Source organism: Nannobrachium achirus (assembly GCF_963921795.1).
Source record: "Nannobrachium achirus genome assembly, chromosome: 7".
NCBI classification, from domain to species: domain Eukaryota; kingdom Metazoa; phylum Chordata; class Actinopteri; order Myctophiformes; family Myctophidae; genus Nannobrachium; species Nannobrachium achirus.
The window spans coordinates 35,870,503-35,893,492 of NC_137816.1; the positions used below are offsets into that span (position 1 = coordinate 35,870,503).

General features: G+C 40.3%; 2 protein-coding genes across 2 annotated transcripts in view; both read left to right on the forward strand.

Moving 5' to 3' along the window:
- mrvi1 (murine retrovirus integration site 1 homolog) overlaps positions 1-16,531 on the forward strand; it is a gene marked incomplete at its 3' end in the record, with an annotated part of 39,199 nt that extends 22,668 nt beyond the window's left edge. Inside the window, exons 7-23 of the mRNA XM_080730201.1 lie at positions 608-781; positions 1,065-1,142; positions 1,261-1,307; positions 1,426-1,482; positions 1,599-2,135; positions 2,328-2,406; positions 2,935-3,055; positions 3,225-3,255; positions 4,977-5,117; positions 5,550-5,681; positions 7,411-7,564; positions 7,883-7,932; positions 9,007-9,150; positions 9,436-9,497; positions 11,042-11,173; positions 11,441-11,569; positions 16,495-16,531. Coding sequence (XP_080586327.1) covers positions 608-781; positions 1,065-1,142; positions 1,261-1,307; positions 1,426-1,482; positions 1,599-2,135; positions 2,328-2,406; positions 2,935-3,055; positions 3,225-3,255; positions 4,977-5,117; positions 5,550-5,681; positions 7,411-7,564; positions 7,883-7,932; positions 9,007-9,150; positions 9,436-9,497; positions 11,042-11,173; positions 11,441-11,569; positions 16,495-16,531 — 2,105 coding nt within the window. The remainder of the gene's footprint in view (positions 1-607; positions 782-1,064; positions 1,143-1,260; positions 1,308-1,425; positions 1,483-1,598; positions 2,136-2,327; positions 2,407-2,934; positions 3,056-3,224; positions 3,256-4,976; positions 5,118-5,549; positions 5,682-7,410; positions 7,565-7,882; positions 7,933-9,006; positions 9,151-9,435; positions 9,498-11,041; positions 11,174-11,440; positions 11,570-16,494) is intronic.
- Positions 16,532-18,167: 1,636 nt separating this feature from the next.
- Positions 18,168-22,401, forward strand: lyve1a (lymphatic vessel endothelial hyaluronic receptor 1a). The gene is made up of 6 exons (XM_080729466.1): positions 18,168-18,312; positions 18,483-18,666; positions 18,817-18,956; positions 20,477-20,722; positions 20,811-20,889; positions 21,030-22,401. Exons 1-6 carry the CDS (start codon positions 18,234-18,236, stop codon positions 21,172-21,174), a joined length of 873 nt encoding a protein of 290 aa, XP_080585592.1. The 5' UTR covers positions 18,168-18,233; the 3' UTR covers positions 21,175-22,401.
- The last annotated feature ends 589 nt before the right edge of the window (positions 22,402-22,990 follow it).

The window sequence follows — 22,990 nt, forward strand, 5'->3', positions numbered from 1 at the left end:
TCGTCACCATGGAAACACAGTTAAATGTTAGAGAAGCAACCACAATAAGAGATAACAGAGAATGAGCTGATCCTCTTGGTGTAACTCTTAATAAAGAATAAAACATGAACTTCAAGTCACATCACAAGTTTTTAGGTATAAAAGAGTGTGCCGAGCTTCCACAAACTGCTGTTACAAAGTAGATGATGAAAAGGAAAATGTCAAATGAACGGTACAATAAGGTGTGTACACTAAAACGAATGAATAAATGAATACATCTGTTAATGTATTCATCGTAACCGTGGCTAAACCTACATAAAGCTGTACTCCAGACGTTCACGAGCCTGAGCCCACCACCATAGACTCGTAGGCTACTCTGCTTACTACCCATTGCCTCAGTCAGTCAGTCAGTCAGTCAGTCAGTCAGTCAGTCAGGCAGGCAGGCAATCAATCAAAGACATGTCTGTCTATTGTATGGCCCCACTGGTCCAGCCACAAATGAGTTATTTTGAATGCTAAAGTAATTATTACTTTATTAGATTTGTATTTATTAGATACTTTATTTATCAGAAATGCAACTATATACAGTACTTTCACTTCTCCTATGTGTTTGTGTGTGCTCTATTAGACAGCACAGGTAATGTGATTGACCTGGTGAAAGACCAGCTGCCTGAGCTGCAGCTGTCTGCTGAAGACCGACAGAAGAACCTGGAACTGCTGGAGCAGGCCAAGAAGGTCAGCGATCGCTTTCTGACTCGGCGTGGTCGCAGATCCACCAGTAGCCTCTCTGAATCACCCACAGGTACTGCATGCATGTGGTCCATGATGCACAGAAACTCAGAAAATCAGATTATTTGGTCCACTTTATTTCAATCTCAAATTTTAAGGTAATTTAATGATGATCTCGAGTGGCCTAGCTGTTTTGTTTTTGTTTTTGTTTTTTTTAGACAATTTCCTGTTCCATCTCATGTAAACATTTAATGCTGTAATACTGTAGGCTTGTTTACTGTAAGTCGGTCTGGATTGTAAATTGTAAATTGATTACGCAAAAGATTGTAGTGAACTATGTTGTCATTTGTCCACAGGTCTTACTCCAAACCCTACTCCATCATCCTCTCCAGGGCCTTCAAGAAGTAGCTCGATTACTTTGGCCCCTCAAATTGGTATGTACTGTAGGATACGTCATTTCGTACACAATTAAAAGCCTTTATTCCACAATAGTTTGCTTATCATTGTATCAGAAAGATATACGATTTGTCCTCATTCCGTTTCTTTCTGCAGCGGTACCCTCAGAGGTGACTTATGTGAATTCACAGCCTGTCAGTCAGGTAAGGAGAGAAGTTTTATTGATACGTTCATTAGACAATACAATCTAACATATTACATGTTCATATTCTTCTGCTGTGGATTTTTATCTCAATACTCTTTTATGTTCACCCCTTCTAGCATCTGGAGGTTCCATCCATGAGAGAGCAGCCCGATGTCACAACCCAGGAACCAGAGGTTAGAACAGTAGGCTCTGTCATGATCTTCTTTCACTAGAATGAATGATAACATAGTGTCTGTTGATGCCATCAGAAGCAGATCAGTAATGCTAGTTACTATTTTACTGCCCTCAGAGTCCCAGACTGTTGGTGGACTGGAAGCCTAATGAGAAAAGGAAGGTGTCTTCTGGCACCCTAACACCCCGCTATGCTGTTCAGAAGGAGAACTGTGACCCCTGTGTCCCTAAGAAGAGCCCTGGTCCTTCAGTGGTCAGTAAAGGGGATGAGGGCGTTGGCCCAGGCCGAAGCCCTAGTCAAGCCCCTGCCACAGGGGTGGCCAAGCCTGTTCCTCGTCCGCCTGCTCAGCAGGCCCCGTGTACAGCCGAGATCAAGACCATCGCGGCCAAGCCTGTTTCTCGGCCACCTACTCAGCAGGCCCCGTGCACAGCCGAGATTAAGACCATTGGGGCCTTCCCTCCGCTAATGAGAGCTGTCTCCTGGGACACTGTAGGCTCCCTTAATGCCAGGAATGGAGCCCCTGGCTTACCTCCCACTACGGAGGAGACTTTCTCCTTCTCGGACAGGCCCAGAGATGGTCCACTCAAATCGTCAGGGTACAAGGACTTTCCAGCCCAGCCTGTCAGTACACAGAAACTGTCAAAACTCAGAGAGGTATACTAAAGGTCATGTGACCCTTTATTGTCATGTTAGTGCATGTATGTCCCTGTCTGGCTGAATTCTGAGTCATATTTTGAAATTATGCCCATTTCAATGTTGAAAGTGTTTATTGTTTCGTCATTCTTGTCCATTCTTTCAACCATGACAGCTGTTCTAAATTGCCAATCTGTCCTAATCCTGACACAGGAGCATAAGCTGATACGGAACCAAAGCATCGGTGGGGCAAAGTTACCAGACTTAAGTGAAACTACTGAACAGGAAAGAGGTAGTTGGACTAGGTGTCTTGTCCTGTTATATGAACCCTGAGAGTGTAAAAATGTACCAGTCCAGTTTTATACTTTTTATACTCTGTATGATAGACAGAATATAGGCTACTATTATTTATATCAGTCAAATAAAGGAACTTTAAACCATTGGCTGATTTTGTAGTTTGTTTACCTGTTCAGGATGCCTCATCATGAAACATTCCTTGTTTTTACCCCTTTTACCCTAGTTTCTAATCTGAACTGGAAATCAAACTACAAAATGAGCCCCATTAAATAGTATGTCACCACAATGTGGAATTTGTCTTCATGCCCTATTACCTATTCATTCAGGGATAGTCTTGTTCTTGTACATTTGAGATTGGACAGTCTTGTACATTAGAGATTTGACAATGAACTGCTGTTTTGAATTTACAACAGTAGATGGCATGATTGTTAAATAAAATGTAGGCGGCTGGTGTTAAAGGATTATATCCTGAAATATTGCAATTTCTGAGATGTTCATGGATTGTCTGTCCATCTGTCTGCAGGTTTGCTGACCTCTCCAACCTCTCCCAGCCCTGAAGAGGCTAGGGAGAAATCAGACGCTATGCCAAACATCTCGGATTTGATGCTGAGGAAACTCAAACTTCACCGGGGTCTACCGGGCTGGTATGTAACAAGTTAACAAGCACTTTAGTTTACTTTTATCTGAGACAATAAAACACAAACGTAATTCTCCTTACATACAGGAACAGTCCTTGTTTGTTTTTACACTATTTAAATAGACACACAGTATACTACTTACTCTACTACTGACTAATCTTTGATCTTTTTGCAGTGCACCCCCACTTACAGAAAAAGAAGTTGAGGTTAGTACTGTATCTGATGTGTGATTCTAATGAAACTGGCACAGGATGCTCAGACACAATTAAAACATTAGCAAAATAAGAAAAAAGAGGAAGGAAAAATAAAGAATAGTACTTCATCCCTGCATATCACTAGATTTAATTTATGAATGGAAAAGAATCAATAATGTTTTACTTTATGTTTTGAATTTATATGAAGCTTTAAACAGTGGCACTTGACAGAACCCCAATATTGTCAATGGACATAATATTTGACTAATTGTCAAACTGCAAACCGCAGTTTGCATCACTAAAATGTAATATTTAAAACTATTTGTGGTTTAGAAGTATACACAGCTGTCAGCCTCATCCAGTATGTCACAGTATGTCAGAGCATAAGAGTCCCAGGGAATGACAATTGCCACCCTCTAGCATTAATATCTAACCGAAAATACAGTACTTTTATGCATATTTCTCCACCTTTTTGTAGATTATCCATTTAAATACTTCATCGGCCGGGGCCCCCCAGGGGTCTGGATTTGGCCCTGTCCTTTTCCCCTCTACACCAAATCTCCTAGCCAAAAATTGCCGATCTACAAGCCCGTAACATGTTGTGAGCTTATAGATCAGCTATTTTGGCCAAATGTTCGCCTTTTTTTAACCAAATGTTCAGTATTATGACATGCCTAGTATTATGACATGCCTAGAATAGGGACGCTAGGGGTTTGTGTGGTCATCAGTGCTATAATGTCTGTTGATTAGGAGTGCACATAAACCCACACCCATCCATCCATGTCTACTGTACATGTGACACACATGTTATAGACACGTGTTGTCATGCTTCAACCATAAACTCATTAGCCCATGTCAAAAAAATAGTTTTGCCACCCTTTTTTATGAAATGACGCCTCTCCACTCAGCAGAGTTTGGGCCACAGGAAAGGGGCTCTTTGTTCCTGATGGGGACTGATGAGAGTGTCTGTGATTTCCTGTCTCTGAGGAGCGAATACAAACATGACTGAGCCTGTTTGGCAGGCCTCTTGCTGTCCCCAAGGGACATGTCTGGATTAGGACAGTCAGAGGTCATATATTTCCTCTAAACCCTGGCCCATGCGTGTTAGGACGGAGGTGGGAAAGCTCCACAGGCTGGCTTTGAACGTCACATCAGAGCATTGAGAGCATATTGCATAATTATTGGACATACTGTACGTATATGGCACAATGGACCTAAATGACAGATATGTAAGATATGTTTGAGTTTTAAGAGGCATCAGATATGCTAAATTATGACATGAATAGGCCAATACTCAATAATAGAAATATATATAACAGTTTTGAGGAATTAAATATTATCAATGTAAGAATAAAAAAGGACCCATACTGTATGTCAAGAAGGCAGATTTCCTTTAACTAGGCTCTTTATACTTTATACTTTATACTTTATTCATAGGGTATACTTTATTCAACTAGCAACATACTAACCACTTTACTGGTTTTTATGCATATTTGGTGTGTTATTTTATTATGGTACACCAACAGAAAAGTAGAACTTCAAATCCTGTGGCCCACTAATGGCAGGTATCAAGTGAGCTGGTGCAGCTATCAACAGTTTATATTATATTAATGCTTCCCGTGAGGAATGCTGATTTGTACTTTGTCGCACGACCCTTTGGACAAGTGCCGATAGGGCTGTGCGACACCGACACAATATAACAAAGCCATAACAAAGTCACATCCTCCTACCAGAATGCATTTGTCCAGCTGTCACTGGCGTTCCGGAACGACAACTACACTTTGGAGACCCGGCTCAAGCAGTCAGAGAGAGAGCGGAACCTGACCGAAGAAAATACAGAGAAGGAACTGGAGGAGTTCAAAGGCTCCCTAAAGGTCAGTCCTCATGGATGCAAACGATACCATTTGGCTGGCCCAAATGATGTGAGATTCATTGCCTTCCCTCTGCAAGTAACCTTCCGATATTTGTTTTGATAAAGAAGAACAAACACACTCCGTTTGTTCGGTGTAGCTGTTACTACAATTTCTGCACCTACCTACCATATCAGACTTACCTGGAATTACCCAACAGCAGAATGACATTTTATCTGATTTAAAGTGAATGATATATAGTACTTTATTGTCAGTTCACACTGAAATGTGTCTTGCGACACAGCAGCCATGAATTCGAAACATATATACCGGTACAAACATTTTGTAAAACATCAACGCATACATGACACACTGAGTCGCGGTGCAGTACCAGCGCACCGGATTAAACCGGTACCGGAATAAAGATACAATTATGTGCTGTTTCAATCTTTTTAGATGATGGCACCGCAGTGGCAGAGCATGGAGCAACGGGAGTCCTACCAGCGTCTCATAGAGACAGTGTCAGTGCTGAATCGGCTGGCCATACGTCTGTCCAGCAGGGCCGAGATAGTTGGAGCAGTGAGACAGGTACAGAAACACACTCATCCAGGCACAATAGTAGCTAGTCTCTATGGTCCACAGATGCATTAAAGCTGCAGTCAGTAACTTATTTTAACCACTTTTTTTGTTTTGGGGCTTTTTATGCCTTTATTAGATAGGACAGTAGACTGACAGGAAATGGGGGGAGAGATAAAGGTCGTCCGTATCGGGAATGGAACCGGCGACGCCATCAGGCATCAATGCCTCTGTGGTATGCGCCTGGACCAGTAGGCCAGCGGGCGCCCCTATTTTAACCACTTTCAACCTGGCGTCCCTATTTTGAGCATGTGATTTTTTTTAAATGTGCAAAATAAGTTCAATATCAGATGACTCGACACCGGGCTTGGCACTCCCTCGGGTCACCTGCAACATCTGCGCCGAGTTTGAAGTTGGGCGGGTGGTACTGTAGATACGTGAAGTATAGACCTACAGTACACACGGACACAGATTTCACACGTTTATAGTAGGATTATTAATGCAGTCTTTTTCTTTTTTCAAAATCAAGATCACAATCTGTTGCATCGCGACCCATTGCGAGCTTGTAGATCAGTTATTTCTGCTATACATTGTATGACAAAGTTTATAGAGGGCTTAAGGGGTTAATGAATATTACTACTGTATTTCTTTCTGTATGGTAGAGTTACTCTACCATACAGAAAGAAATACAGTACTAATTATATTATGTTAACATACTCTACTAGAGTATGTTAACATAATATAATTAGTACATCTGCAATGGTTGGAGGAGGTCTCCCGACACTTCCATTAAGACATTTACACCCTGGTGACAGGACGCCTACTGGTTGACAAATATGCTGCCTGAAGGTCATAAGAGCGCAATATCTCCCCTGGCCACGCAGCTTTAAGAATAACATATAACACTTAAATGGAAGCAGAAAACAGTGGTATATTGTTGTAACATCTAAATAATAACATCTAAAAGCTATCTCATTTTCTAATGGTCTATGTGATGATGGAGGGGATTGGAATGTTTGTTTCGCAGTAGATAAAATATCTTGAAAGATTTAATCTGATGTTATGGTTGGCCTCGCTGGCAAAGCAAACTTAAGTAAACTAGAAGAGATCTTCTCCTTGCCGTAGACATTTCTAGTACAAAGCTCTACAGCTATTTAAACAGGCTCTTTACAGTATACTGTATACCATGGGTTATTTTTTTATTTTTATTTTTTTGTCCACTTGATATTATAGAAGCATTTACATTTATTGCTAAAAGGTGAGGAAGAACAGGCTGTTTGAAGATGTGTGGCTTGCGTTGATTGCGTCAGGTCGCAAGTTACTATGAAAAGCTCCACCGGCTGTCTCTTCGTCTGTCTCGTCTCGTCACGTCACACTTTTGCCCCTACTCTTATCTCTGGCACCGTTGCCCCTATCCATGCCAAACTGTGCACACACACTCCTTGGATGGCAAATCACAACCTCCGCCCCTGATTTCTCACATGGCCCCCTTCTAGCGCCACCATCAGGACGATTTTTGAAAAAACACATTTTTGGACACTGCTCCTACTGATTTTGGCCTAAAATCACGCGAAGCGGTACACAGTATCTCTAAAGTCATGTCATCAACATGGATCTGTCCCATTTCCCATATTCCCTCCTGATTGGCTACGATTGCCTTCTAAAGTTTGTGTATGCTACGAGACGGTCGCTTATCTTCCAATTAGGGAGTCTTACTGGTTTCCCTCACGTTGTCCAACAGGAGAAACGTATGAACAAGGCTACTGAGGTGATGATGCAATACGTGGAGAACCTGAAGAGGACTTATGAGAAGGACCACGCCGAACTGATGGAATTTAAAAAGCTGGCCAACCAAAACTCCAATCGCTGTTATGGGGGGTCCATAGACACTGGAGGTAAAGCCACACCGCACAGTATTCAGCATGAGGAATTAAGATAAAGAGGAAATGACGTTCACTCAACTCTCATGACAAATTATTCCTGCATTCTTCTTTTTTTTCCCTTGACCTTTATTTATCCTGAGGATGTTTTGGGTAATATCCTGTTTTTTATCAGTACACAGTAACGTCCTGAGTATTCATTTAACTCTAACAGTGCACTTGTAACCAACTTTGCAGTCAAGTTGCAAATGAATGAATGAACACTATGGATTTGACTGTGTTCATAACCTTACAAACAATTACAACCAATATCTTTAACATGTTCCTTTACAGATGATGGTGTTCCGCGGCCATCTAGATCAATGTCACTTACCATGGGAAAGGTCAGTGTTTTAAATATGTTTTCCGATCAATGTTTATGTTTAAATCAGGGGTCTTCAACATGTTCTGGCCAAGGACCCCTTAGTTGAGAGAGAGATGAAGCAGGGACCCCCACAATCCATAGATACCATATAGTTTCATTGTTTGACAGCACAATCATCAGTGTATTTTGGATTCATGTCAATGTGTGTTTTCAGATATTTAACCACTTGAACCGTCAATACTTAAAGCTATACTGTGTAAGTTGCTCAACTAGTGGTCAGTAGCTCTATAGCAAACCGCGGTCGCGTCTGCGTCTTTCGGCCGTTTTTCGCCGCGGACCGGGCCTCACACCCCCGCGTCTGCCTCCACCTCGCCGAGATCTATCTTTAGAGGGGTCCCTGGTTCCTGTGCGTTCAGGCATTCCGGAGAAACGGACTCCTTCACCCGAGTATATGCGGTTGTTTTGTTGAGGCAAGCTACTTCCTGAGAAGTCAGCAAGATGCGCTGTGATTGGCCGGCAGTGTATAACCCTCGCTGTGATTGGCCGGTAGTGTATGATGACGTAATTTTTCCGCGAAAACCGGACCCCGGCGAGGATCACAGAAAACATATAAAGAGAAGGCTTTAGAAGCTGAAAATAACGGAGTGGGTGTTCTAAAACTTTAGCGATTTAACAGTTAGGACAATTTTAAGATTTGTTTTATAAAAAAGGTTACATGGTATAACTTTAATAAAGTTGACCTTTCACCCTGTACTTAGTCTGCTCTTTTTCCCCTCTACAACAAAGCTCTTTGCCGAAAATAGCCGATCTACAAGCTCACAACGCCTCGCAGCGCGAGGCGTTCTGAGCATGTAGATCTGCTACTTGTGGCTAAAGTTCTCCGAATATGGACGCTATAGGGTTCAAGTGGTTATTATAAAAAAGGAGAACTATCATCACTCAAAGATTTGGAGGACCCCCTCTAGTAACCCTGTTGAAGACCCATGGTTTAAATTATCGTTCATAATGATAATTTGCCAAATATTGCTATCTTTTCAATGGAATCATCCTCACACTTTTGCGTTCTCTCCCCCTCTCCACCGTTGCTTATTAGGCGTTGCCCAGACGCAGGGTCAGTGTTGCAGTGGTTCCTAAGTTTAACCTCCTGAACATCCCTGGCCAGACCCCAGCTGTAGCACCCAACGCCCCCTCAGGCCCAAACCCTGGACCCACAACTGCTGCTGGACTTCCTGTCCTGGTAGGATGTCTCTGCATAGTGCATACACACTCTGTCATGTTAGAGCAGGGGTTCTCAAACCTTTTTAGGCTGTGACCCCCAAAATAAACACATTTGAACTGACAAGCAGGTATTACATTTAATGTGACTCGGTTCCACAGATAAATATTGTGAAAATATAGCAGATCTACATGACACACCCTTTAGGGCGAGGTCGCTTGTCGCCCCTAGGCATCTTACTGATAATATAATATTATGCATTAATAGTAATGGTTTCTCATTGTTGTTGTTTTTTCTCTCTATTAGAGTGAAGCTGGTGATTCAAAGAGCAATGCTCCCACAGAGGCTGCACAACCAACTACAGAATGGTACACTTTGTGCTGTTGTTTTGCTCAAAATCTTATGGATAATGTCATTTCGCCCTGCAGGGATTTATTTTCCAATAATGACCAGCCTCACTGTACCTTATGCCGTTTATTACACAGCTGTGTTCGAGCAAAATCAATAATTTGACACAAAATATTGATTTAAAGATGATAATTGTGAGCTTATGTTTCTGCTTCCATGGCAACGTAAACAGAGGCAGAGCAGCAGTCTGTTATTGAGAACAGTGGCCGGATATCGAGAAATAACAGACCACAAATTGCAGCGATTGACCGTTCAGTATTAAGCATTCAATAAAGCCTTGGAATAATCTCCCCAATCCTATACACCAGGGGTCTTCAACATTTTCAGGCCAAGGACACCTTAACTGAGAGGGAGATAAAGCAGAGACCCCAGAACATACTGTATAAAATTGTGTTGCAGATTTTAATTGATTTCATGAAAGCATTGTCATCAGTCTATGTTGGATTTGTGTTAAATGTGTTTTTTCAGACATTTAACCAAATCGCTGATACTCAGTAAATGTGACCTTTTCACTCTCTACACCAAACCTATTTTTGTTCAATTTGTTCATTGAAAATAATGATCCTATCACACAAAGATTTGGTGGCCCCCCTGTAGTAACTCTGAGGACAGCCTAGGGGTCCCGGACCCCCTGTTGAAGACCCCTGCTATACACACATACAGACACAGACACAAGCAGACAGACGACTACACGACTGCACGTATGCATGCGGGCAGACGTGCCCATATGCATACTGAGTGCTGAGGTCAAGCCAGGGAACAATGGGCCAAGACAAGCCTTAACTCCCCTCCCTTATCAAAAGGACTTTTTTTTGCTGCATCAGGAACATTGGATTGTTTATATGACCTCCAGGATATACTAGCCAGGGACCAAACCCAAAAGAACTACACTGTATATGTAGCAGAGGTTTTTTCACCATACAGAGAGAGTACAGTATAGTACAACACTAAACTTATGTAACACCTCCATTATCCATGGATGTACTGAAAATAACTCTAGAAGTTTAAAGCCCAGCTGCCGCTGATTGATACGCTATGCTGAGGTGTAATCTAAACATTTGTGCAAGAGTCTGACACAGCCCAGGCACAAGGCTCCATTCATGGCCTTGTTATAAGGTGATTCTGAGTAGAGTTCTCGAGTATTTGTGCTAGAAGACCTCCCGTGCCAAGGGAAGGGGCGGCTTTTTGGGAGCGAGAGACATGGAGAGAGAGGCAATAACAGTCGTGCAAAGTGCCAGTCCACTGAGATCTCATCACATTCTTAAGAGCTCCCATGTTTGCATTTTGGCCTTTGTTTTGTTGGTTTTTACGTAAGCCGCCCTGCCTGTGATGATGGCTCCCACACACATACGTACGTACTTCAACTCAACCACATGCTCCAGTATGTCCATTAAGACAAGGCCACAGTGTTATGATGGAACAGCTAATGTGAATGTGCCGTCCTCACAGTAATCATAATTTCTGATGGCATTGGCGTTGTTCTTTCCTATCTGAAACAATGCAGTGGAAAGGGTGCGTCAGAGCAGGAAGGTGAGCCATCTGCTCCAACCAAACCTCCAGTCAACTTGGACGAGATCAGAGCAGAGATCAGAGCCGAGATCAAGGCAAAGATCGAAGAGGAGGCCTACAATAAAGGGTGAGGTTGACTCGCCACCCCTCTGTTTACAATGATGCCCCCCTCCCTGTATGCATGCTGACACCATATTGTAGTAAATCATCATTGTTTGTAGTGTTACCGCTATCATACATTTGGAGTGCAATGACTCCATATGATTCAATATACATACAGTATACAGTGCTGTATTATAGGTCTATATAATATTTGCTGTTGTGGTTTAAATATTTGTATGTTTACACAGTGTATATAACATACTTTGGTTAACTGTGAATATCCCTAACTCAGTTACCAAGAGGGAATTAAACAAAGTAAAGAGCTCCAAGAAGTGAAAGAAGAAGAAGAGAAAGCTGAAGAGAAGCTGCTGGTATCAGAGAGGAAGGATGAGGAATGTGGAAAGATTCTGAAGAACAGCAGGTGATTTTTAATTTGTTCTTTTTTTCTACCTTATACAACAAATGATGTGTATCCTCAATTATATCATATATCATGTAATAGTGTATGTATATACAATCTCTCTCACACATCCCATAATCCTGTACACATGACATAAGACATAATATTTGCGAGGCCAACCATACTGTAATTGCTCTCATGGATAATTATTGCAACCCATGTATTGTGAATTCATATTAACTTGAATCTTGGCATACTGAATAGGTGGTCCTTACTAAGTAGTCACTTCAGTAAAAGATTGTGGCGTGTAGACCTTTTGACCCTAATGAACCAACTCCACTATCATCTCTTTATTTATTGCATGAAGTGCAGCATGTAAAAACAAAAAAACACCAGGTTTCTACTTGTTTATATTATATCACTTGCTATTGCTGGAGGGAAAAATTGAATGCTACAATACCCAGAATGCTTTGCTCTAGGTTCACGTCATTCTCTGACATGGAATATATGTTCGACCTTTTCCTCACTGTTGATCTCGCTTGGCCAGGGCAGTGAGTGATGATATCTGCCTGTGCCTCTGCTTCTTGTAATTTGTATTTCTTTGGAAGTGTACTCTAGCTCATGCACAGTGAAATCCCCAGTGTTCATTTATCCGTTTTGTATAGTCTCAGGGTTGAATTAACACTGAGGATTTTACTGTGTGGATTCAAGGAAGTTCAGATATGCCAGTGACCAGGCACGTGCACACATACGGTAGACATCAAAGGGGGCATGAGCCCCTGCCCTTTTATCCGTCTGTAAAAAGTGCCCTCTCCAGACCATGAATGCAGTTTTTACTATGGTAAAAGAAATGCAAATGCCCCCTTTCCATGCCATACCTGAAGAAAGCATTCAAGAGAATTGCCTTTTTCAAACTCTCCTGAACCTCAATGCAGCATCTTATGCTGAAAGAATTGCCCTCTCTGTGTAGAAATCCATGCCGTTACGCCACATCTCCAGTGTTGCCTTTTTTATGCTTAAAGGGGCACTCCACCACTTTTCAACCTATGTTCATATAATTAGTCCTCACTCAAAAATACTTTTTTTTTTTTTTTTTTTCTCAGAGGAGGGCTGTGGGCAGGTCAGAAACCCATCGTCTTGTGACATCATCGATTGCCAATCCAGCTTATAGAAACTGCAGGCTTTCTATTCCTGAAAAGTTGCAATTTTAAAGTGGAAGCCATTGTTCTTGCGATAATAAAAATCTAAATATTTTTTTCAAAAATATTGATTACATTTTTGGGAAAATGATGATGTCACAAGACGATGGATTCTGAACTTCCCACAGCTCTCCTAAGAGACTTGGACTGAGTAGAAAAAATTGTGATATTTTATCATGAACATTAGTGAGGGCCTATTATATGAAGACAGGTTGAAAAGTGGTGAACTACTCCTTTAAGTTTAGTGTGTTATCAAGTACCGAAAATAGCCGGCCTCCAAGCTCACAATGTGTCGCAGCGTGACGCGTTGTGAGGTTGGAGGTCTGCTATTTTCTATATTTTCACAAAAAGGCCCTTCTAGAAATTTCAGCTAACATTCTCTGCACGTCCCTGCTAGTGACATCATCCAGCGTACACCACTGTTGGAATCACAGGGCGAAATAATATCCATATTATATTGTATCCTTCATGACTCACAGGAACAGGTACAATCAACAAGAGGTCAAGTTGGAAAAACTGTAGAGTTGTCGCTCTTTAAATTTAAATTGTATTCTTTAGGTGATGATCCAAAACCGTGCAGTATGTATCACCCTTCATAGTGTAGGCCTATTGCATCCTCAAGTAGACTAAACATTCCTCAGGGACAGAAATATTAGGACTACACCTATTTTAGTTTCAGCTACAACCATGGTGTGAGGAGTTAATAGCTGTTCTAATATGTGCACAAACTTATGACACCTGGATGTTGTGGGGAGTTTATAACCATATCCGTATAAAATACTGTAACATTTAGCTGAAAATGAAATCTTGTACATTTGTGTATGATGACTTGACCTTTTCATTATAATGGCCTTTGAGACTTAAAGTATTGTGTTGTGTGTGCATTACAAATGTACGGAAAAACAATGATCTTAACACCTTTCTATAAGTTAGACCAGGGGTTCCCAAAAGTTTTTTGTCTCAGGGCATCCCATAAATATTTTTTTAATCCGAGGCACCCCTACATTATAATTTTCACTCCCAGCACCTTATATTTATAGCATATCGTCTTTGTCGGGTGGAAACCTTGTATGTCCAAAACCGTTCGTTTTGTATTTATCATCTATAAAATGCACAAAACTAGTGACAAGCACACAACACCTCGCGATGCGAGGCGTTGTGTGCTTGTAGATTCACGGCACTCCAGGGTGCCCCGTCACCCACTTTGAAAACCCCTGAGTTAGACCACAATTCTCCCCTTTGCAAATCCCGCCCCATTCTGCCCTGTTACTATGGTGGTACAGATGACCCTGGGCAGATTGTTTTTATAGTGGCAGTGAATGGGGGGAGAGGGTATTTTCATTGCCTCATTATTGCAATTTAAAGTACCAAAGGAAAAACATCTAGGTGATATTAATAAAAAGGGAAGACAAAGGTACAGTAGTTACATTGCAAAACAGGGGGTTTCCCCGAAAATATATGTTTTAATTTGTTTAATCCCAGTGGGACAGAATCACCATTGCAGATTCTTTTATAGTGGAAGTGGATGGGATTTTTCTTTTTTTCATAGCCTCATTACAGCTATATAAAGTACCGGTACCCAAAAAAAACACATCTACGTGATATTAATAAAAAGGGAAGAAAAAGGTACAGTAATTACATAGCAAAACAGTAGTTTTCCCCCGAAAATATATGTTTTAATTAGTTTAATCCTCTGGATCAGAGAGAGAATAGAAATAGAAAGAGAAAGCGCAGTGCATCTTGGGTAGGAAGATGACAGCCAGATTATAGTTCTCCTCACATAATAGGCTGGCTTTCGTAATTCTGCCCATTTAAAATATATGTACCCAATCGTAACTCTTAGTTACATTGATAAGGTCCATGTGAACTAGTTTGTTGAAGCTTATTCATTATATTGAGCGAAATCGCGATCACCTCGCCCGGCCGTACTAGACGCACGCCGTGTCGCGCAGTGCGGACCGTTGTTGAAAGCCTGAAGCAACATTCTCCAATGCACAAACTCCACCCCCGATAGGAAAAAGTGAATGGTTTTTTCTGGTTGGCCAGTCAGGGAGTCTCAGGGACCAATCAGAAGGCTGACAAACGGTGGATTATTTACGTTGTCTAACTTGTCTCTTATGTGTTTGTTGTAGGGCTAACAGGCCATTGACAGCAATAGCACTGAGCAGTCTGTCTCTGAAACATCACTGAAGTTGCCCTATAAAGATTACCCCAGTTATGATTTCGAACATATGTTCATACAGTAACCTATGAGTACGAACATTGCACACCTTAAAACTAATAATGTTGCTGACTGCTTTACTGGTACTATAACATTGTTCAGTCTGTTACAGTTCATTGTGTTTAAAGAGCCATAGCATGTGTGAATGTGTGTGTAAAGGAAGCTATTTTCTTCTCTCTGTTGTCTTTACAGTAAGATGGAAGAGGTGCTTCTCATCCTTGATAGAATTTGCCCCAAGATGTTGGGGCGGAACCGACTTCTCTGGATTACCCTGAGCTTTTTCCTGGTCATGTTTCTAGTTGTCAGCGTTTTTACATACGTTAGTGACCACTCCAATAGCCATGGGGACATGTCAGGAGAAAAAGCTATGGCCCCAGCAGGGAAGAAGAACATCTTTGGACTAAATGTAGCAACGCAGCCAAAAAATCCCACCGCAGAATAACACAGACTCCTCACAATGTTCCTCTGAAGACAACTCATACTCATTTCTCCATATCACCACACAACGTCTACTTGAAGATGTATTTTTATTTCATTTTATTTTTATTTTTTTTAATCAGTGCTTCTCAACCAGTGGTCCACATACCACTAGTGATCCATGGCAAAATTACAACTGGTCCATGGGAAAATGTAAAAAATCAAATCAAATGTTGTTATTACATTGTAATTTATCTATCAAAAACATTTTTAAGTAATATTTCAGAAGTCCATCAAATTTCTGAAAACCTTTGAACTGAGAGGCATAGAGTGGGGGGGAGAAAACCTTGAAATGAAATGTTCAGGGTTGTTAAGGGCTTGATATACTTCGCACACTGAAAATGGCAGATCCAACGCATCGCACTGTGGCACATTGTGAGCTGTAGATCAGCTATTTAAAAATAATAATAATAGGATAATAACATAGAAATTACTGTGTTATGCCTTATTAACTAAATATATAAATATTGTGGGTTGGGTGGTCCTTGAGGATTGTTCAAAATATGTTAGTGGTCCATAGCACAAGGTTGAGAACCACTGAAATAAACGATTTGTTTTTGACTTGATAATGTATCAAGTTCTTTGATAGAAATATTGCCAGACTGCGGTGGTGAGGAGAGATGTAGATAATCTCTGTTTAGGGACCAATTTTACATAGTGTGATTAAATACATATTTATTTACATTGGATACATACATTATGCTTTCCTGTACTGTTACTCTGAATGTTGTCTTGAGGGAGTGAATGTCCCTAAGGATTTCTATTAAATGCAGCAATATATAGAAGTACATTTATCTACACTCTAATGTGTATTTCTCAGGTTTAGCTGATTAAAAGAAAAGGCCTGTGAGAAATGTTAACATACGGTATTTAAATAGAGGTTAAGAGAACGTTTAGTGCCTTTGGTAAAATGTCTATATTATGTATTTGAACAGACCTTTTGAAGACAGTTTAAATAGAAAGCACATTCCAAAATAGTTCCTTAAAGTGCAATACTTTGCAGCTGATTGTTGTTCATCCGTGTTGTAAATTGGTTTGTGTCCTCACAGCACTGAAAGTTTCTTCCTGTATGAGAGCACTCTGTAGACAGCACATGACTGCATTTTGATCTTCCTTCCTAGCCACATGTGTGCCTACCTGTGTTGTATGTTTTTTTCTGCAACTTCACCTTTAAATAAAGGTGCATGAAACCATGCTGTCTATCATTGTCATCAAGTAAAACAGGGGTCTTCAATGTTTTCAGGCCAAGGACCCCTTAGTTGAGAGAGAGAGAGATGAAGCAGGGACCCCCGCAAACTTCTCATAGATTCCATATAGTTTAATTGTTTGACAGCACAATCGTCAGTGTATTTTGGATTCATGTCAATTTGTGTTTTCAGATATTTAACCACTTGAACCATCAATACTTAATAAACTTGACCTTTCATTCTGTACTAAGTCTGCTCTTTTTCCCCTCTACACCAAACCTCTTTGCCGTAAATAGCCGATCTACAAGCTCACAACGCCTCGCAGTGGCGTTGTGAGCTTGTAGATCTGCTATTTTTGGCAAAAGTTCTCAGAATATGGACACTAGAGTTCAAGTGGTTAATATAAAGAAGGGGAAAAAAGGTTCTATCACTCAGTTTTGGAGGACCCCTTAGGGGTCCCGGGCCCCCTCTTGAAGACCCCTGAAGTAAAACGGTAAAAACAGACAGTTTTTAGTGATGATTATTGGTTTCTTCAGTGGGAGCACTGATGGCTCAGTTAAGTCAGTAAAGCCAATAATACAAGAAAAGTCTACTGCGACCGCACTGCCATTCCAATAAAATAAAATAATAATAATAATTCAATTATCTCTCAGATTCAGTTAAATAGGTCATAAATAATGCCTACTCACTGACGCCTCAGAGCTGACAAAAACATTACTGCCCATTTGCCCGTTTGCGTCATTTCCTCCTGGCAGGGGTTTTGATGAGGTGTTTTTCTGGAAGTGGGATGTTGCTGTGTGTCAAAAGGCTCATCAGAGGATGCTGGGGTTCAGATGTTTGTCCATCACTGTTTAATTCCCAGAGGAGGAAATCATTTGGCGTTAGATATCCCATTACAGCACTGGGGAATGACATGCCAAGATTTATTGACTGGAGAATGAGTTAACAACTCCAACGTTTTCGTTATTTAAATCACCTTTGTATTTACTGAGCTTGTATGAGCACTGTTGTATGAGGAAAATAAACTATGATTTCTTAGAGTTTTTACATGCATTTTTGTTTAATAAAGAAAGGACAAAAATCATAATAATTTACCTGGTTATATTACTTATATTTTTATACTTGGTTAATATGTGAGCAATATTAACAACATCAAAACAAATCTTCTTGCTTCTGTTTGTTCTGTATAAATGTAATTCTATTTTGTGTGGGAGATATACTTTTTTTCCCTTTCTTCTATACTTATGCTATATGTTGTTTTTCTCAATGTAAAAACATTTTGAACAACCCTAACTCCAAATCTCCAATGCAAGATTTCCATTGGTTTGTGTCGTAACATTTCTTTTGTCTTTCTTTTTTTCCTTCCTTTTTTTCTCCCCTTCATTTTTCTTGGACATGGTTCCTAAAGCATATGATTGCTCTTTATTTGACCTGCCAACAGTACTTCCCTCTTCCTTTTCCCTTACTCGCTGGTAATCTCAAAATCCACACACCCTACAGACAACAGTCACCCCTATGTAACCCCTTCATTTGACTCACAGACACGCACTGTGTTAGACCTGTGTCATCCTCAGCTCTCATCCATCTCTACTCCACTGAATATGATCTGGCTTTGGACTATCTCAGTGTTGCACATCACTCTGACCATCTCAGATCAAAATATTGACAGACCATTCATGGGTAAGGATCTTATTAATTGATATTTATATATTTGGCTCTTTTGATGGTTGTATTTCTTTTTTGTATCATCAATGCAAAACTTGTAGCCAACTCTGCAAAGCTTTAGAATAATCAATGTGTCGTTCTCAAATGATTAAGTTATTAATTTGTTAATTTGATCATTTTTTCAGTAACCCCTGCAGCTGGCCGTAGCATTGCTGGGGTGTTCCAGGTCAGCCACGTGAATGTCTATAACCAGCCTCACTATGCCTACAATGCTTCTGAGGCCAGGGAGGTTTGCGAGTCCCTAGGCACGACAATTGCTTCAAAAGCTCAAGTGCTGGTGTCTCTCACGCAAGGTTTGGAAACGTGCAGGTGAGGACAACTACAAAAGGGCAGAATACTTAAGTCAGGATCATTATGAGTAGATGTAACACAGTATACAGTAAAATCCTGAGCTTTAATGTATCTCTGAGAGTGGACCTGTAACAGTCCGTTTTTGTAACAACTTTCCTACATCTACAGGTTTGGGTGGATCGATGAACATTTTGTCGTCATCCCTCGAATAAAGCCAAGTACAAGCTGTGGTCAAAACAGGACTGGGTTGGTGCCATGGCGGGCTGCTGTCACTCAAACATTCGATGTGTTCTGTTTTAATGAATCAGGTAGTGTGTTCTCTTTCCACATGCTTTCATATCACACTTTAAAGGGAACTCCGCTTACAAACTAACAGTCATTTAAAAGCTGCACTCTGTACACACTGTATTATTCATATCCTTCCTGAGACAAGTGCTGACATTTTTACCACTGAGCTAATATAACAACATGCCTGCTTGCTCAGGGGAGAAATAGAATTTTGACCTTCAGGCCAGTAGTGGTCATTGGTCAACCAGTAGTGAGTGGTCCTACAGTACCAGTCCACAGGATCTAAAATGACTCATAGAAGAGCAGGGAGACAAAATACAACCACTTCAGTTATGTTAGTTAAATTATACTCTAAGATAAAGATTGGTCTAAATAACATTTCATCCACTAAAAAAGTTAGTGGGGCTTTTAAAAACTGTATTGTTACTATTTGCCATTCTGTTGGTTGGTTGGTTGGTTGGTGGGTCTGTCCTTCAGTTGGTCAGTCTGTCAATCAGTCCAAAATATTCAAGCACAATGCTAATCACGAATTTATGATCTACAACAGACTAGATGAAGATGGTTATAAACAGGCAGGAGCAGAGGAAATTGTTGGTGCCACCACTATGTCATGGGGAAGTGATTGGGATTGTTCATTTGGGCTGTTATGCAGTTTATAGTATTGACACATAGATGAAGATGTAAATGTACTGCTAGAAAATATGCATGGTCATTGTCAAAGATCCAACAATAATCAACATTATTGTTGCTGTCGGGCATCTCCACATTTCAATTTTTTTTTTTCGTAAATGAATGCCCTACTTCATACAGTATCACACACAAAAGTAGCAAAATTAGCCGACAAGCCCACAGTGCATTATGATCAATGCGACGTGTTGTGAGCTTGTAGATCTGCAATAGATTTTTTTTGTTCGTTTTTTACATTTTGAAAGTGGTTACGTTTGTCTGTGGATTTTTATAAATATTGAACCAATTAAAAGTATTAACAAAAGCTTGTGATTATATAATAACCATTATCCACAATATAATCCATTGGAACACATTGTTTTTTATATTTTCTGAAAAGGTACTGGTTTGGATATACAAGGTTAGACAGTGACATATTATATTAATATATCATTTAAATATAATCAAATATTTCTGTATTCAAATATGGTATTCTGTTAAATATTATGCATTAATTACCTTTGAGTAGATTGAACCTTAACTGTGTGTTGTTGGGCATTCCTAGAATTCCAGAATTCCTAGAATTTTGGTTCTAGGAAAAGTGCTGAAAAAGTGCTGAAAGTGCTGCCTTCTCAGCAGCACTTTCACTCATTGTATGAGCAGATGAGTCTGAAAGGAAAGGGGAAAATTGAGAAAACAGTGACTTCCTGTGTAGTCCCAGAGGTCCTGTAACAAAGCCCTAACAATTTGAAATGCTTCACCCCACAGCTACAGTGACATGCAAAATAAGATCTGTCAAATACTGAATTGCATTATTTATTGTGTTGTGGAGATGTACACTTAACATTCTGTCATGTAACTGTATTTATTATAGATGTGACACAATTGAAGGATGCCACAACCGATAGCCCTTTGACCACAAGGACTTACCGGGGGCACGCACAACTTCCTTCCCAGGCTACAACCTCAACCTCTCATTCCCAGAAAACGTTTAACACTCGTCTAGACAATTGGCCACATCCAGACCGGACCATCCCTGGATCACTCTCTTCCTCTACCTTTTCAGAGACAGAAACAGAAGTACCTCAGGCACTGAGCGGTTCACAGGCATCTATTGGAGGTATGAGATATTTACTTACAATACTACTTTATTTATTTATGATTGGTTTATTGATTTATTTATGTCTTTCCCTGTTTTATTGTTTCAGCTCCAGCAAAGGCATTGGTCGTCACCTCAATCTGTGTGCTTCTCCTAGCAGCAATAGCCATCCTTGGATATTTGAAGATGTGGGTGGTTTTGGTTGTAAAGAAAAACAAAATAATCTAGAGATGAGAATATGAATATCCCAGGCCTAAGACAACTGTTTGTTTGATCAATTATTATATGATAATATGTTTATAATCTCTGATTGTCTTGATCTGAATAGGAACCAGAGCTGTTCTCTGAGCTGGGATGTGAAACAGCCCGATGAATACATTGAGACAGAAGAGTGGACGTGTGTGAAGAAGACTGTGAAGGAACCACAGCATAATGCACAGGAGGAGGTGCAGATTGATGTGCAGAAGCAATGACATACTTACAACACACATTAGCCCTCTGATCATTTAACTCTGAAGGTGTGAGAGTTTTTACATCCTTTTTACACTCTCAGAGCAAAATGTAGGCCGACATGATATTTTTGCTGTGCAGACTGTGTCACTGAACAAATACCAACACTGGACCTGGTTAGAAAATGGGTGGAAATGTTTGTGTGTTACTTTGATGTAGTTTGGGGGGGAAATCCATTTATTTATTGCATACTGTACATGCTAAATGTTCATTAATTGTGCATATAATGAGATAATAATTGTTTGTTACAGTACATGAATAACTATATCAAAGAGCATGATGCTCTGTGCTGGGTAATATTAGCCACAAGATGGCAGTGTTTGCAATACAACAAAGCGGAACAATATCTCTTGTGTGTTTTGCTATTATTTTCACTGCTCACTGTCTACAATCAATGTGACTTCAAAAGAAGCCTAAAGGACGATTACAAATTGTGCTTTTGTCCATGTAATTTCATCCAAAATGTCCTTGAAAATAAAATAGTGGAAAAGAAAAAAAAAATCTTTAAAGGAGCGTAGGCCTACCATGCCATTTAAAAGACAAGCATTGTCCTATACATTCTGATTTCAGAGTTCCCTTTGAGAGGTATGAACCTTTACTGGAAAGCTCACTGAAGTGTCTAAAAAATAAGGCACATAGTGGAGAAACATAGAGTTGGTTATACATTAGCTCTGGTCCATAGCGTTAGAAGGCGCTATGGACCAGAGCTGGTTATCAGCAAGCACTACTAGGGCTATCATTTTATCCCAGTGATACACTCAGTGGTGCAAGCTCTCATTACTTTAACCCCACCCATTAGTGTGCTGAAGTAAACCATGAGATATACCTTACCATTGTGTCTGATGTGAACATTTCAAATCTGTATTTTGTATTTACCTTGATTAAAAACTCTAAATATATGTAGCAACGTATGTGCTCTTAGTTTACTCTGACTAAACTGTTACCATTTTTAAGCAACATTTTCATAGTAGTCTACTGTTATCCATCCAGATGTGAGAATTGTTTGTGTAGCAAAACCTCTCTTTGTTATCATTCCTTACATTGTTTAATTGAATATTTTCATGTTTGTATGTGCATGTTTCTTTTATGTCAATATGACTACTGACAGTATGTTGGTAATTATTGAGAGCTACTTTCTTGATGATGCCATTTTATGTTTCCTTTTGCTTTTTTACACATTAAAATGTCTTATACTGGTATATATACGTAAATGGTTTTGTGAGTTTAAAAACATGGGCATATGTTCACTTAACCGTTTTCCAGGGCTGGGGTGATCACCCATTGCCAAACAAAACAAACTACCATTGCTTTTACATCTTATATGCTGCTAATTAGAATAATACAAGAATATGTCAAAAAATGAATATAAAGGTAGGTACATTTTTACAATGTGGAGAGAATGCACAGGGTTGTTTTTGATCAACTAAATTTCTCACCTCAATATAGGCAATCTGATTCTGATTACCTGGTACTGGTAGCCTAGCCTGGCGTAGCCTGGCAAGCCAACCTCATACTGTGAAACAGTATCAGGGATGGCCCGCCAGGCTACTGGTAGCCTTGACCAGATGCCCTAAGGGTGAGAAGGGCGAGCGCACATGGGCATGTGCAGACTGCTGGGCGAGCGCTGGCACTTTGGCATGGGATCATTTGACAAAAACAATGCACAGACCTGGTTGGTTGTTTACGTTGGCCAAAATGTGGCCAAAATGTGACCATATTCTCCCAAATATTGAGATGACTGACGCCTGACATAGATGTTTGATGTCATAGACCACTTGA